Source organism: Anoplolepis gracilipes, chromosome 12 (genome assembly GCF_047496725.1).
Source record: "Anoplolepis gracilipes chromosome 12, ASM4749672v1, whole genome shotgun sequence".
NCBI lineage: Eukaryota > Metazoa > Arthropoda > Insecta > Hymenoptera > Formicidae > Anoplolepis > Anoplolepis gracilipes.
In genome coordinates, this window is record NC_132981.1 from 8,935,033 (window position 1) to 8,952,935 (window position 17,903).

At 32.0% G+C, this 17,903-nt stretch overlaps 1 protein-coding gene across 1 annotated transcript in view; it reads right to left on the reverse strand.

Annotated features, from left to right (window-relative positions):
* Positions 1-17,903, reverse strand: part of LOC140672097 (disintegrin and metalloproteinase domain-containing protein 10) — a 56,743-nt gene that overhangs the window by 37,601 nt on the left and 1,239 nt on the right. The window contains exons 2-3 of the mRNA XM_072903942.1: positions 10,024-10,736; positions 5,821-5,962 (exon numbers count right to left, since the gene is read on the reverse strand). Coding sequence (XP_072760043.1) covers positions 5,821-5,962; positions 10,024-10,303 — 422 coding nt within the window. The 5' untranslated portion in view covers positions 10,304-10,736. The remainder of the gene's footprint in view (positions 1-5,820; positions 5,963-10,023; positions 10,737-17,903) is intronic.

The following is a 17,903-nucleotide window of genomic DNA, read 5'->3' on the forward strand; positions in this document are numbered from 1 at the left end:
ATCAATAGTTTATGAGATATTTATATCTCTCTTTTATTACAAATATTGATACAAGCTAATAATTAAGGGAGATTAAAGTTTATTTATTATTTCTTAATATCGTCGTTTTTGCTTTTTCTAACTATTACGAATAATATCGATATATTAATACAGTCACAAAATGGAATCATCCGTTTAATAATTCTTTGAGCATGCTACTTTATAACAGTTATAACTTCTTCAGAAGAAGAGCGATCGTGCTACGAAACGGGAAAGTAGTTCAAAATAATTTTCCTGTTTTTCCTCGAGACTGCAACTTTTGCATAACGTTTATTTTCATAATGATCATAAGCGCGCGATATACGTATTTTTTATGACTCGCATGCCTGCACCAAGGAGGTAAATTTTCACGATTTTTGCCATAATGCTGCGTTTTAGTAACAAAGATCGACTTTATTGTATTAAGGAAGTCCAGGCATACATGCATATCTTAGAGGTGAAGGAAAAAGCAGCTCCGACCGTGTGCTCTTTAACTTTCATATATTTCACAGCCGCCCATAACACGCCCCCGTATGCACGACGAAACGATGCGTTGGCTTGGATGCTAAACCTGTGCCCACGTACGGGAAAACTGGATCCGCAACATTCGAGCTAGGTGCGCCAAGGTACATACGGCCTATTCATGCGCGAAGTCTCTTTCATCGAGAAACAAAAGAGCTGGTAGAAAAATGAGAAGGTGTCGCCTGTATACAACGTCTATTTCCGACTCTCAACCGTAACGCTCTTCCCAAGACTGTATCGAGATTATGTCCTGAGAAAGAAATTGCTAAAAATGTATATAATGTAAAAATCGTTTTCTTATTCGTACGTTTGTGTGTGTCGCATAATCTAAAAGAAACTAATAAAATCGTCGATAAAATATTAATAGTTATTTTCATGATACGATAATAAAATATATTTAAATTAAAAAACGAAAAAGAAATTTACAATATGATCTTCTATAATCATTTTTTTTATTAAACATGTTAAATATACGTCGTTAATAAAGTTCATGTTGCGAGAGAGTTGTTTTCCTTCAAAAATTTTTCCTACAATTTTTATATATAGATATTTTTTTTAATTAATTTTGCAAAGAATAAAAATCAATCTCATAAATATTCGATAATAGCGTACAATAGATTATGTATTGTATAATAGAAATTATCCTCATGAAACACATGATACGATGATAAAATATATTTAAATTAAAAAACGAAAAAGAAATTTACAATATGATCTTCTATAATCATTTTTTTATTAAACATGTTAAATATACGTCGTTAATAAAGTTCATGTTGCGAGAGAGTTGTTTTCCTTCAAAAATTTTTCCTACAATTTTTATATATAGATATTTTTTTAAATTAATTTTGCAAAGAATAAAAATCAATCTCATAAATATTCGATAATAGCGTACAATAGATTATGTTATTGTATAATAGAAATTATCCTCATGAAACACATTGCAGGCTACTTTTATTTTATCCCTTGTAAAATCCAAAATAAACGAGAGAAAAAAATCAGGAAATAAATCGAATATGTATCGCAATTTAATCGCGTTTCACAAACAATATTCGCGACAAAATTTATAAAAAACAGTCTATCGACGATCCATATATCCGCGGAATATGAGAGATCGGCAACTTTGCCAAATAAATTCGCTAGTCATATGCCCGCGACACGGATAAGAGCATCAGGAAAATCGCATTGCGATACTCGACAGGAACAATCACCGAGTGGAGGCCGTTGCGACGAGAAAACCGGGGCGGCGCGTGTGTGTCGCACGGGGAGGAACTTCTTCTCTTCCTCTCCTCAACTATTATCTTGCCAGTTTGTACCAGGTGCGCCGGGGTGGAAACGCCACCGTCGTGCGACAGTGCAGGAGAGTTTCCGGGGAGGGGGAGAGGGGTGCAGGAGGGTGTGGCGCGCGCTTGGTACGACGACGACATCGGAGACGAACGAAGGGAGTCGCGCGCGCACGGCTCGATCCCCTTCTGCTTTACATTTTATTGCCCGACGTGAATTCGACCGATTTACATAAAGAGATGTACGCTGTAGTTGTAGTTGTAGTTACATCGGTGGACTGAGAACGAAACTGCGGGGGAGATGTTCGAGGGATGTTTCTCTCTTGCGTCTTGTATCACCTGAGAAGACAACTGCGCGTGTCGTTTGTCGCGTAGAACGTGAAATTTGCGATACGAGGGAGGTGCGCGAAACGGGGAATGCCAATACGTATCCCACCATTTTTTTTTTTTTTTTTTTTATACTCATTTATTTAACATTCTCCGGACAGCTTTAGGTAAGGAATTCTTCGCGAACTAAAATTCTTTCGAGACTGAAACTCCCTGGAATTGCTAGAACGTAGAACGGCAGTAGATATTGCGTCTGGCGGAATGTATAGCCGTAATAACTGTGCGAGTCGTAACGCATCAAGATAAGTGGCAATAGTGGGCTGCAACTTGCAGCAATCGATATTTTACTTTAACAGCGATACATAATTATAGATGACATATAACTGATTTAAGGAGAAATCGCATACGTATATTTAATTAAGTTAATGTATTTTTTTCTAATATTTTTAATATGCAAAAATTAAGTAATAAATATATTGTCATACATCTCTCGCTTTTATCTTGTTATCTTCAGAAAAGGAAAACAATTACTCTCAATACACAGGTAATACGATTCCGCTAATAGAATCACTACCGTTCTAATTCCGCCACTTTAAGGAGATAAGGGTGATGCAACGAATTTTCTTCACAACGGATTTTCGAAAGTAATGGTAGTCGTACTAGCGAGAGACGCGAAAAAAAAAAAAAAAAAAAACAATGACGTCACGTCGTCCTCGTCGTCGTCGGAGCAATTAGCGGTAATTACGCGCGTCCAAATCCGACGCACGGGAATCGCGGAACTTGACTCGCTGATTTCTCGTCGAGAAGATTTCTCTCTCTCTCTCTCTCCCTTCCAGCTTTCCCTACGGATCCTCTGTCTCTTTCTCCGAGGTGCCGCAAATCCTCCTGACTGTCGGATCAAGAAGTACCCGCCAGTTAATTAGCTTAACGTCTATGAATTACGGGCGAAATTTCCTCGGAAACTTGTTTCCCTTTCCTTTTCCCCAGGGGGGAAAGAAGAAAGGGGGCGAGGAAGAGGGAACACGACGGCGATGGGCTCGCGCGCAAGCCATTTCTACTGGGTCACTTTGCTACGGCCAAGATACTAAACCATTCGTTGTAACTTTGCAATCTACATGGTGCACGCGGTCGTCATGGTCTCTTGCATAATGGATGTTCGACAAATGTTTAATGTTGCCCCTCGCGGGACGCGAAACCGGATGAAATTTTCGGATCCGAGATGATTTAATGCGATTATAGAATTCATCTAACACGATCTTCCTTATTATTGAATTGACGTGATTATCTCATTCCTTAGCAGACTATATACTTATAAGAAAATCATTTGACGTTTTGTTTCTGTGTGTATGTTGTACGTATATATGTATTATAGTATCCTATTAAAATTAATATAATAATAATAAATAATTCATGATAATGATAATAAATAAAAATTTTTTCATTGTAAATCATTAAGGTATATAAATATTTTAAATAAAAATAACAGTGGAATATATAATATGTATGTTACAGAAACGAAAAATAAAATTCTATTTAATATTAAAAAAATTGATAAGCATGCAAAAGCTTGCAAAATGTTTTGAAATTTAAAAAATGGGACACGATCTGAAAAGTTATAATTTCGAAATTTGGAATATGAAACACTGTATCAAAAAGTTATAACTTCGAAATTTAAAAAATAAGATAATTCTCTCAAAAATTTTGTTAAAACGTTACCTATTTTTTAAATTCTGTTTCGTCCTACGTAAATCTAAAAATTTTCTTAAACTAAGTCTTATATTAATCAAATAGATAATTTTATTTTGCGTTTAATTTTTTGAGAAAACTTTAATAGAATGATTGAGGCTTCAGTTTTCAGGTGTAAAATTATTTCCATCTCATTCCGTTTCGTATTTAAAAATAAAAAAGATTTAAAAAAGGAAAAAATTGTCAAAAATAATTATTTGTAAGAAATTCACAGAAATTTATTTTATTTTTAATTTTATTTAATAAAATTATTTAATTAATTTTTAATTCTTTAATTATGAACCTCTAAACTTTTTGGTAAATAAATGAATTTAGAATCACAGGACCAATTTCTATTCTTACCTAGTCAATTTTAATTTTCAGGCTAAATCAAAATGTTGGAAATTATAAATTCTCATGTAATTCAATTTAATTTATCTATTCTTAAACATAGAGAAAAAGAAGAAATTCTACTGCATATGACGCTAAATTTGTATATGAAAATGATATATATATAACTATAATTCATAATTTTCGTAGACTTAAAAAAGAAAAATAAAGGAAAAACGAGAACGGCCGCTTCTAATTCTTAAGTACAATTAATGATTTTTTAAAAATAATATCCCATAATAAATAATGATAAAAATATAATTTTGCATAATTAAAAAAATGCAAATAATATTAGAAACTAGATATAAAAAATTTAATTACTTTAATATATTATATATATAATATATTAAGTACGTAAATATAGCACGTAAATATAATACGTAATATAGTACGTAAATATTGAGCAAACTAAAGAATTCGAGAAAAACATATCGTACACCGTTATAATTCGGAATATAAAAGGAAGAGACGGACCGTTATCCCTAGCATCCATCATTTCTAAGTTTATAAATACGCTGCAAGAGTGAAAGCGCGAGTCAATATTTAAACGATTCCGTAATACATCGAGAGACTAGAGCGCGGTTTGTATCGTTGTTAAACTGGAGCGCTATTATACACATAAATTAAACTTTCCGATGTTGCGTTATATTCCAATCTTACTTACATTAAATAGTCACGAGAGTAAAACTCTATAATTGCTCTTTTTGTAAATAATAAATCTAGTAAATCTTTTTGACGTTTGACGTGGAAACATTAATATTATATATTCGCATTTTTTATATAATTTTCCAATTATTATATGCATAAGCAATGTTACTGTAATTGCTTAGCAAAAAATTTCTTATCTTATTTAAAAATCTTTAATAATTATGTATTAAATATAACGGGGAAATAAGTCTTAAAAAATGATAAAAATATATAAAAAATAACTTGTATGATAGATGTCTAATAATAAAAATTAAAAAATATAAATTTTTTATTGTTAATGAGATAACTATTTCCTTCCACAAGTATTGATAAATCTGTATTTTATAAAAAAAGAAAGATATATATACATGTATGTATAGCGCACTTCTAAATAACTTTGATTATACGCGACACATACAAACTATATAAGCCGCATGTGAATAGGTCTTGACCACCATCTTTAATCGGATTCAGGCACCACTGACCTAATTAGGACATGCCGAGAACACTGCGACGACACACCGTTGACTTTGCCGTTTTTTTAACATGTGTAAGGGATACAATATTCACAATTTTCGAAATTTGTAAAAAAATTTATAATTATAAAAGTTTATTTGCTAAAATCTTTATCACGTTATAGATCTATAAAGATCAAAACCTTAATATCTTTCTCGAATTTTCAATGTTTATCATACATACTTTGATTTTAAAACTAGAATCGAGTGTTTGAGATGGCTGAAATTTCAACAGGCTTCTCGGATATCCAGAGTCAGATTCGGTATCGATCCTATGTCTTTACTCCCATGCGCGAGAAAAAAAATTCGTCGTGTGTATTCAGATAAGAAAAGACGAATTCGATTATGGGACTCACCTGTCAAGCGTCTTCAGATGCAGAATCAGAGGTTGCTCGAAGTCGGCGACGTCGCGACGTATCCGGTTGCGATGTTGTCTCAAGGTCGCGGTGTCGTAAGTAGCTGCTTCGTAATATCCGATGTATGAGTTGCGCGTAATATCTGAAAAATATACGTGAAGGAAACGGTTCTATTAATGGCCATGTCTCTGGGAAGAATACGTTGCGCAAACCATAAATCGCGAGTCACGCAAAGATGAGTCGCGCCATGAAGGTACATTTGTACCAGGTGCGAGCATGATTAAGAGCGCGAAGAAGTGCTTCTTCGTTTCTTAGATAAACCAAAAAGTCTTCCCATTAATCTCTTTTTTTATAGTCGAAAAAGGAACACGAAAAGAAAATTTCTTTTGTTGCTACAGAATAATATGCTCTTATATAGTTATTAACATATTATATCGTATTGTACGATTCAACATCAGTTGTGACTTATTTATAATAATAATAATGTTAAAAAAATGTGAGCTTCATGCTCATACTGTATTACAGAATTACAGTTATATTCTTCTTTTCTCGCTTAAACGAATCTTCTTATAAAAAATATTTTTTATAACACAGAATTATTTTATATCTATAAATAATTAAATAATTAGAAAAATAATTACACAATTATTTTGGAGTAATATATTATTTAATTATTATTTATGTAATGTTAAATAATTTTGTTCTAATCTAAAAATAGTGGCTATAAAGTCATTCCTCAATTTTTTTTTCAAAATCAAGAAAACTTGATTTAGAGAGATATTTTCAATATTTCATTGTCAGATTAGAATAATTGAGTTCTATTACATGATTTAAATATTAAAGCGTATTTAAATTGCTCTCGATTGTCCACGGTAAAAAAAACGCGAGATAATTGTATCACATTTTTTTTTTTTGTCAAGATTGTTACAAAATTCAAAAGTACATAGGGATTAGGTAACTATATGTTCACTTAATCTACTATTAAATATAGGACAGTAAAATAAATATATCTATGAATAAATATATAATAATTTTAAATAAATAAAACATCCAGAAATTCTAATGTTAGAGCCATATTTAGCATTAAACAAATGATAACAGATATCTAAAATCCATATTTACATTAATAAATTATATTATTAAAATTAGACAGCAGACAGAGAGAGAGAGAGAGAGAGAGAGAGAGAGAGAGAGAGAGGGAGGGAGGGAGAGGGAGAGGGAGGGAGAGGGGGAGGAAGAGGGAGAGGGAGAGGGAGAGGGAGAAAGAGAGAAAGAGTATATATAACGAAGAACATGCAATAATAATAATAATCAAAATCAATATATTCGGTTTTTAGAAACATAACTTAAATTTTAATAAAAAAAACCTAATAAGACGAATCACAAATTCTGATTTTTATTGAATTTTTTAAATATTTATAGTCTGTATGAAATAGACCCCTAAATAACTGGAAAATATTTAAATATGTTAAATATTTCATTCAACAAAGTTCGAGACGGACTGAAATATTTCACGTTTTTTTATTTTTAATATACAATATTTGAAATATTTACAATTGCTACAACTATTATGTAACTATGACTATGTTTATACTGGTGCTGCTGTACCATCGTAATTTTACATCCAAGAGCCTTCTTTTCAATCTGCTGTAGATGCTATTATTTATTTGTAAATGCCGATACTTTATTGTAAAATAATTGCAAAGTCAGTTATTTCATTTTTACGCGATGTATATATGCTGCAAAATATCATATTCGTTACGAAAACTTGTTTAATGTTTTCAGAGTGGTAAGACGACAGAAAATTTAAGAGAACGAACACTCGAGCATTTACCACGACCACTCAGCCAAGAGAGCTCCTCAGAGACGCGTTTTTAGATCTCGGACAAGTGCAGCAACCAAAGTGCACTTATTTCGCGACTATTTCATCGAAAAAGAGTATGCACATATTAACCTTTATAACTCAATCATTAGATTTTAATGTGCATCGAATTTAATAATTATTCGATATCTTTGTCTGCACAGAGTCATCTGTCGAGGATCGAAAAAAAGGATTCGAAAATATTTCAGTCAAAAATAATTAAAAATTAAAGAATTTTTATTCGAATATAATTTTGGTATAATTGTAATTATAGACGCGCTCTATATTAAATAGATGAGAGAGAAAAAATTAATGTGCACATGGCATATGGAATGTACTCTTATTATCATAAAAGCAATGGCATCTGATTAACAAAAGCTCTCGGATTCAATTTAATCATATTCTTCAGTTCAAACTCGCATTCGACATTTTTTCCCGCCTAGGTATCTACACAATTATTGTTTTTCAAAAAAACAAAAAAAGAGCCGAATAAATGAAGAAAAAACCCTGTTCATTATTTATTAGATTTGATTATCTTTTGTCATATTTTTTCACTGCAAATTTTTTTTTAGGTATTTGTCTAATTATTTAATCATCACAAATACATTTTTTAATTATCTAAGTTTATAATAAAATTTCAAATAAATATAAAGATAAGAAATACAAATTGCGTGATAGTCCCATTTTAATGAACAAACTGTGCAAATGTGACTTAAACAACTTTCGATGCATATAAATGGTTTGAACGGTCAATGGAACGACGCGAAGCGCAGTTTACATCACGTGCTTTCGCAATTAGAGTGCCGTTTAAGGTCGCGTACCATTGTTTCCACAAATACTATCGATCGAACGATCGGAACATAAAAGGAACACGCGAGGCAAAGGGAGTATCGTTTGAGAGGAGTGTCGCAGAATGGCTCGAGCGGACTCATTCGGTACCCGTCTATAATATCGAATTATGTGTAGTATTTTTAGTCTCAAGAATCACACGCGACACATGTAATCGTGAAATTAAGCCAATTTTATTAAATTTATTTTAAATTATAATAAAAATATTTAATTCAAAAAATAAAAAAAAGATTTATGCGCTGCAATTATTTGTCAAGCTGATCGAATATTCTAAATTCTAAATTATCGTAATTATCATTCCCGAATCGATATTAAGAGAGAATATACAAAGAAATATGGCTATTTTTTATGATGAATCTCCAAAATCTTACACACAATAGCATATATATATATATATATATATATATATATATGTATATGTGTGTGTATCGATAATCATGTATGTACATATGTATAACAAAGAAACAATGAAAACAATGTTGATCCATACGAGTCCATTAATTATGAATCAATCCTTTATGCAAAACCGATTTCATATTCATTATACGAATTAGGGTTACATGATAGCATTTGCGAGATGCATATTACAGATTGCTAATCGAGAACAGATCTAATATATAATTCAATCGTGAATTACTCGCAATTCCACTCGACTCAATGCCGTAAATCGCGAGAATAATTTCTATTGAAAATTGAATCTGTTTCTTAATTCTATATATATATATATATTATAATTATTTTAATTATTTTTTCAAGTGCTATTTATTTTTGCGCGTTTTGTGATAAACGCGGAAAATTACGATAATAAAGTGGAATATAATTAGTTATTATATATAAGAATATAATATACTTCGAGATGCACTGCGACAAGTATTATGTAACATGTAATATTATTCAAACAATTATTGTTTGTAATTTTAAAACCAAAAAATTTGATTTTTAAAATCTAATCTGTACCTACTTTTTATTTTATATATTTTTTATATATAATATTTTGTTAATTATTAAAGAAGACTAAAAAGTAGATTAAAACCATGTTTAATATTACGCATAATTTATTTCTTAGGTCATGATAATTATTTATGTACCCAAATGTTAATGAGCTTTTTCAATCTTCCATTATAAATTTACTAATAATTATATTTTAAAAAATCTTGAATTTTGTTACGCTAGAAAATTAAATAAAATGTGAAAGAGAAAACTTTATGAAAAACGAATTTATGAAAATGTTTTCTTTTCCAATTTTCAATTTCTATGTAATTTGATTCGTATGTTATGTTAGAAATATTACTGTATTGTATGATTCTACGATAATAAGCTTTGTCGGACGTCCTGTTATTGCAGGAAACTTATGGACTTGTTAAAATTATTTATTTGATAGTAAATCGATAAAAATTCACCGTACATCGAATGTAATATCACTTCAAGTGTACGGACTTTGGGGCACCGTTCCTTTAACGAGTCGACAAAGAAGAAAGGTAAACGTGACTCACCTCTGTGCAGCGGTGCGGGATGAAGGGGAGACGCATCGACGACGATCGTCAGAATCCAAACGGGTAACAGCAGCAGCAGCAGCAACACAAAGAAAATCGGACACGTCGTGGCGGGCTGTCGACTTCTGCCCCCCACTGCAGCCGTAGCCGCGGGGCACATCGCGAGCCCGCGAGCCTCGTGGCGATGCCCCGTTCGGTCCTCCGCCACCGTCTCCTCTTCCTCGTCCTCGTCCTCTTCCTCCTCACCCTCCTCACCCACGGCCAGGGCCGCAACGCGCATGGGCCCGATGTTCCGTGCCCCGGCAACGACTAATGGCGGCGCTATCTGCCTTTCGTCGAGGAGTCGACCACCGCAGCACTTTGCCAGTCACCTACCAAGATCATTTCTCCGTCCTTTTCTGCCGGTCGTTCTCCTTCTCTTCCTCCTTCTCTTTCTTCCTCGTCTGCCCTTTTCCCACCGCCCCTTCCCCGCCACCACCACCTCCTTCTCCTCGTCGTGGTCCGTAGGTCGCTCAACCTTTCGACCCCTCTCCGCCGCCTCCTCCACCGCGTCTCTTCTTCGCTTTCAGCCTTCCTCTTTTTTTTTTCTTCTTTTTCTTCTCTTTTTCAGTCGATTCCACCTCGCCTCACCTTCGACGGCGGATCGACTCCTCCTCTCATCCTCTTTTCTCCTTGACGTCTACCACCTTCAGGTGTCCGGTCGTCGATCGATTCTGTTGACAAAAATGTGCACCGAAAAATTGGTCAAAGTACTATGAACACGCAAGATTATTTTGTTCTTGGTAAAGAAGATTAGATTGTGGGTTAGAGCTGCAAACTAGCGATTGTGAAACTTGCCGCGCTGCGAAATTACGCGCCCGTTTCCACTTATGCGCTGCAAGGGAAATGATAAGGGTGACCGAGAACATACCTCGTAAAAGTAAACTTGTAAACCATAAAATAGAGCTTGTGTTTCGAGAGGCAATAGGCAGAGCATCATCGACTTGGCAATTGTGTGGCCGGAGGATTGTTCGCACGAGAATAAACGCGAACGGGCTTGTATAATGGAGCGCATTAATGGTCCTGATAAATATGTACAAATCCTGTACATAACGAGGATAATAGATAAAAGATATAATTCTGCATATACATAATAAATAAGAATTTTTGAATATTCGAAAGAAAACATTATTGTGTGTTAATATTACGATATATGAAATATAATAATGTAATATTTTATTTAGTACCTTATTTATATATATATATTTTTTCCAGTTGATTTTTGTTGATTTTTGTTGATTTTAGTTGATTATAGTTTAGTTTATCATAGTTTATCATTCCTCAGTTTTCTATCAGTTATTATTGATTATTATTAGTTATCTTTAAGTCTACTTTATCTATTTAATCTACTTAGTTTATTCGATTTTATTGTATTGTATTTAGATTAGGTAATCGTGATTTAATATGCTAATAAACTGGAAGTTCATCCTGAACCAAAAGGCAAGGATTCAAATAAAATAATAATAAAATAAATAATAAATAAATATATATATATATACTTAATAAATTAACAATTAACTCACGGAACCTTGTAATTATCAAAATTTAAATTAATATAAATAATTTCCTTGAATACTAAATTTTTATTTCGCGAATATTAAACATATGAAAAATTGTTATTTCTTACTTACGTGTGTATATATATATAAATTCAAATTTCGATAATTACAAGGTTCCGTGAGTTAATTGTTAATTTATTCGTTGAATAATATATGGTTCCATAAAACTACTCCGATGCAAAGTTGATAATGTAATCTAGTCCTATTTCCCAGTACTATCGTAAATTGATTGTCTGAAATTTCGGTACATGTAGCCAACTCTGAAGAGATTATTAATGAGCAACGACGATTAAAAATATTCACGAAATACAGCAGTTTTATAACGCGCAAACAGTTTGCATTTTTCATGGAAAAAGTTTTGAAACATGCAAATGAAACGAGCTACTAGCAGAGTGACTTTCGTATTGTTAATTCTCCATGAACTCCTTTTTCCGGAAAAAGTTAACTTTGCTAGTCACAAACACAATTAGTAATAGCACAATACATTTTTATTCGATGTTATGGTATGTTACGTTACGCATGTTCTTAGATACAGATCACAAAATAATATTTAATTTGCAACTTCAACACTCTGTTTAATAAAAGCAAATACTCTGCACATTTTATTTAAAGAAATATATCATGAAATATACAAAAATATTATAATCAAAAAAAGAAAATTTTTTTCATTAATACAAATTTAAAATTTTAAGCTTCAGTATATAATATAAAATGATATAATTAATAGTATATCTTCCATTTCCTGCATATGGATTTATATTGCGGTAAACTGGTTTTCGCGCAACTGGTTTACACAAAACGTGTATATTTCGACATACGAGAAGAGAGCTTTACACTTTTTTTTCCATAAAAGACCGCGTTGAGAAGAAACAGGTTCGCACAGGTCCGTTCGCATTCCCGTATTCTTCTTGCAAATTCTTCCAGCGAAAGAACAAAATGAAATAATAAGCGCAAGATGCATTCTCAGGGAGGAACAGTCGCGCGTATATATAATCGAGCTTTAACATATCCGACTAGCGTCGTAAGAGATGCACGCTGTAATGTGTAAATAAAATAAAAGTGTGTATGCATCGCGACGCGGCGGCGACGTGCAAGCTCGACATCACCGGGGTGATAATACATTTTTCCTCGATGTGACACGATGCATAATCCGCGAATAAATCATGTTTACGCTTAAGCTCGTGAGCAATGAACAATGGATGCCACCAGCGGATCTTTTAGAGCATTTTACTTCAGCCAACTTTATCATAAACATGACAAACTAAGTAAGAAAAAATAGATAAGATTTGAAATTAAAATATTCAAACGCGATAAAATTATTGTGACACGATAAGTGTAACAAAAAAAAAAAAAAAAAAAAAAAAAAAAATTTAGAACGTTTTATCTTGTTTTTTAATGTAATCTTACTGCACTGTGTGTATAAAGCACGCAGTGGAAATAATTTAAATATGATGATTAATAGAAAGAGATATGGCTAGTTCTGAGAGACAAGTTTAATTACAAGTGAATTTGCATAAACTTTACGAACTTTAAAATGTCAACGTTGGGAACAATTTTGCTCAAATGTTATTTTAACGCGAAATTCAGCACAGTCGAATTTCAAGACAAAGTCTTGGCGTCAGAAATGGTGTGGTGCGATATTATTTTCTTGTTATTAGTCTCATTTCCAACATTCTTCTTCAACCCGTTGTAAAGTTCACAATTAAATAGGTAGGTAGGTAGGTCGCGATATTTCAGAACTCTAAAGTTTGGTGCCAAAATAAATTACAGAAGCGTTGCTGCAGCACTGCAGCCGGATATACACTTACTCGGGATCGGGGGGGCTAGAGGTGGTCCCCGGACGGGGGATAGACACTACATTCCGAAAATGGAATGTCGACGCGATGTTCGTACGAGGAGGAGCTTTATCGCGCTTCGTCCGTGCAGGCGGAAGAATGACTTGGCACGGCGAAAGCTATTACTCGCATTTCGCAAGTCCCGGCACGACGAAGCGGCGAATTTACACGGTTCGCATTTGATGATTATTCCAGGGACGAGTCGCCCAAAGCGGAAAGGAAGTGACTCATGCGAACGATGTTTCCGCAAAAATGGATTTGTGTTGAAAAATGACGGAAATACGATATTTTTTTCTAATTGAAACTGTCAACGTTGTACAAATTTATTTTTAAAATTGATAATAATCTTATATTGTTAGAGATACGCACACTTTCAGCAATTTAAAAAATTTCCTTATTACGTATAATAATATAAATATTAGTATAAATATATTAATAATTATAATAATAAAAAAAACGCTTTTGCTCAGAATTGCATTCATTTAATTCAACAATCCAAATTTGCATATTACTGTATTATTATTATTATTATGTATATATATATATATATATATATATATATCATATATATATATATACATAATAATAATAATAATACAGTATATATATAGCTGATATATATATATATATATATAAAGACAGTAATATATATAGCTGATATATATATATAGTTAAAGACAAAACGAAAATCTCTATTTCTACTGTCTTTAACAAAACTAATTATTTGCTACAATTCCTTATTTATGACGGATTTTATTTTACATAGAACTTAAATTGAAAAACACTTTTTCAATTGACGAATAATAAGATTTTCTTCTTTTTTTCGTTTCTATTTATTTTAACATTTTTAATAGAAAAGACTAGTTTTTTTCGGAAAATACTGAATTTTACCTAGCCCTTTCAATTTTCTCCAAAAAATATAGAATTTGCTAAGCCCGAAATGCAATTATTTTTTCTGCGAAACGTTTTCTGTGTGAAACGATTTCTTTGTTCTTTTTTTCTAGTTTTTTTCCAAAGTAAACTCCCTAATAAATTCACCTGGAATTGAAGGAAACCTGTTCTTCCATGTGCATTCACTTTGAATGAATCATCATTCGCGTAAATACAGAGTATTTTTTTTTTTTTTTAGAAGGATAATGAATCTCTTAACATGCAAAACTCAGAGTTTTCTCACAATCCTCAACCATCACACGTAATAATCTCATCATATATAAATAGTCTCGAATCTGACATCTGATTTCAACACGAACATTTCACGAGGCATTGAAAATTCGCGGGCGCTTTCATCTGTTCATGCATATTATATTCGACACTTTATTTTAAGATCTAATTTTAGGATATCTTTTTCAACGTCACGATACGTTATCAAAATTCGATCGTCATAGTCCAGAGATATCGACAGATGAAGACTCGATGCCGGGATTAACGTGTCGCAAGCGTCGTTCGCCGTTCGCTGGCGATCGGACAATTTTCCGAGCACGCCTCGCTGAACCGTTACCTCGCAACGCCAGCGAAACACGTTTTGCGTAATGTCCAAGCGTCCAAGCAAGAGATAGAGTCCGGACGTATAAAATAATTACGAACGCGCGAATCGATCCAACATGCCATCCGGATGACGATTCATCGAATCTTTCTTAACGTCGATAAATTTCCGCCTTCATTAGAAATTTTATTATTCGTAACGTGTTTTCGTAATACTAATTACATTCTATAATAAACTTTAATACTCTTTTCATTCTCTAATAAAAATCACATTATTCTGATTAGTTTAAAACAGCACAATTATGATTCACAAGCTAAAATATATCATCACGTATTTTCGAGAGAGACAAATAATTTAGCGTTCTTTTATAATCTATATATATATGTGTGTGTGTGTGTGTTAATTTTCAATAAAATCATTTTAAAATAGTTGTCACCTGATTTTAAAGGTTGTTTAAATATTTAGAGTTTATTTAAATATTCTAGGTTAAATATTTTTTTATGGATTCTATTCACATCATAATATCAACAAGCATGTAAATTTTATCTTCCTTTTCTAACAGATGTTAGAAAAGGAAGATAAAACTCAAAAAAATGATCAACTTCAACAAAAATTTTCTAGATGTAAAAAATTAACTGAAACAGATAAATTATTAGCAAATACTGTGATACTGCATGTATTTTACACTTATTCAATTTAAATGACAAAGACAGAATTTATATCTGCACCATTAGTGTAATTTAGACAGAAAATTTTTCTGAGATGCCTATATTTAAGGCCTATTGTCAAGGACAATTATATTCGTGATTAATATTTGGCAATGGGATCTAAATTTTCTAGAGGTATTGCTAGAATATTGCTACTATAAATTGTATATGTGACAAACAATATTCTGACAGATACAAAAAATAGCAATAAATTTTAATTGAAACATCTAGAAATCTATCTACATTAGCATAATATTTTTTTGAGTGACTCTTCTGAAAATATTTGAAAATGGAATCTTTGACTGTGCACGTCGTTAATTGTCCTCCGATTTTATGAAAAGTCATTAAATTTCCAGAAAATATAATTTTAATGATGTATTGAATCTTATAATATAATAACGAAAATATCAATATTTTAATATTTTAAAATTATTCTAGTAAGCATAACATACTCAACATTTTATAATACTTAACGTAATATTAACATAATACACCCAATACTGTAACAATGTCAATATAATATTTTCAGAAATTATAATTTTTGCGCAGGGAAAAAATTAATAAGAGGTTTAGCAATACCATGCAGAAATAAATTTATATATTTTCGTTTAAAAAGCAAAAATAATATTTTACGCAATTTATTGGAATCAACGAGTTTTCAAATTGGTCAGAAAACAACAGCTTTATCGCTAATTTCAGTTTATTGAGTTTATTTCTGTGACAAAATATGATCACTAAAAAAATTTTCAACGTAAAATAATTTATAAACTATGTTTATAAACTGTTTACACAAATTTTCCTTTTATGTTTATGTTATTTTATTTAGGAAAGTGAAATTTATGAGATAAGAATCCATTATAATCGAAAGTAGCTTTTAACATGTAATCTGCAAAATCTTTTGTTAATATTTTATATTTATATCATAAGCTTGTGTGCGCTTCCCCCCCCCCCCACCCGATTAAATGTAGCTGCGTATACTGACCATAATCTATACCTAATGTTTGATATATATTTTAGCAATCTTCGCCAACGTATCCAACCAACCGAATAATAGCGTCGAGATTCATAATGTTATCGCATTGTTGTGTAACCCATTGGGAATTTCAGTGTATATTACGAATATCTGACCTAGTTTCATTTAGTTGAGAAAGCAAGACTGAAATTTGAAACAGCCCTGCACGCGTTCTCATTCCGGCTAATTAAAATTGAAAGATCTAGTATAAGAGAAAGAAAGATAAGTATGTATTAAATTATTCTAGAACGCCAAGATACTGATAATAAAAGTCTCTATATTAACCAGCACAGACGCGGGAAAACGATTTAAATCGCTATTGTTATCTTTCATTCCCGGTATGTATTATAATCGCTGAGCGTTTAACCGACCGTTAGAGTTAATATAATTTCATCCTCATAATAATCGTTCTATTTTAATTGTTAGAGGTCCATGGGATGAGAATATCGCATTATCATCTTACGGAATATATGAAAAAAAACGGTAGACTTAATGGTTAACCGGTCTACTTCTCCCCTAAACGCAATACACGTATCGCGAAAAACCCTGAGTGCGATACCATTTTGGCATAACACGGTAAAATACTTTGCCTGAGAGGAAGCGGAAGAAACGGCGAACGTCAATGCACAGGTCTTGCACTTATTCCTTCGACGTTGCGATTGAGCTTGCAAACTTCACCCAAAAGCTTTGACAAGACGTTACCAATATATATTTCTATCGCAAATATTTTCTCAATATTCGTCAACGAAGATGATTCAGTCGAAGAACGAGGCGGCAGAGCCAACTAGTCTTTCGTAATCACTAATTTAAAAAAACGCGAGATATAATTTATGTAAATTGTCTGGCGCATAAATCTCGATGTCCCCAAACAGCGAAATTGTGAAAATCAAGAGATAGAGTCTTGACACTTTTCAAATTATCCAAGACTCAAGCTATTTTATTATAGTATATTTCAAGATTCTATTATCACAGAGAGAAGAAGACTTTAATAAAAAAAAAGTGAAAAAAAGAAGAAAAGGCATGTATCTACAATTTTTAAATCATATTGATAAAAATTATTTTAAAATATTTTCAATTATAATTGATAATTAATTGCTAAACAAATAATTATATATATAAAAATTTTGTTCGTTTATTCTGTTTCTCAAATTATTTTATATCTAGTATGTACTGTATACATCCCTTTAAATTAAAAAAGTAAGCACTATAAAATAAAACGTTAAATTTAATCGTTAAAACTACGTA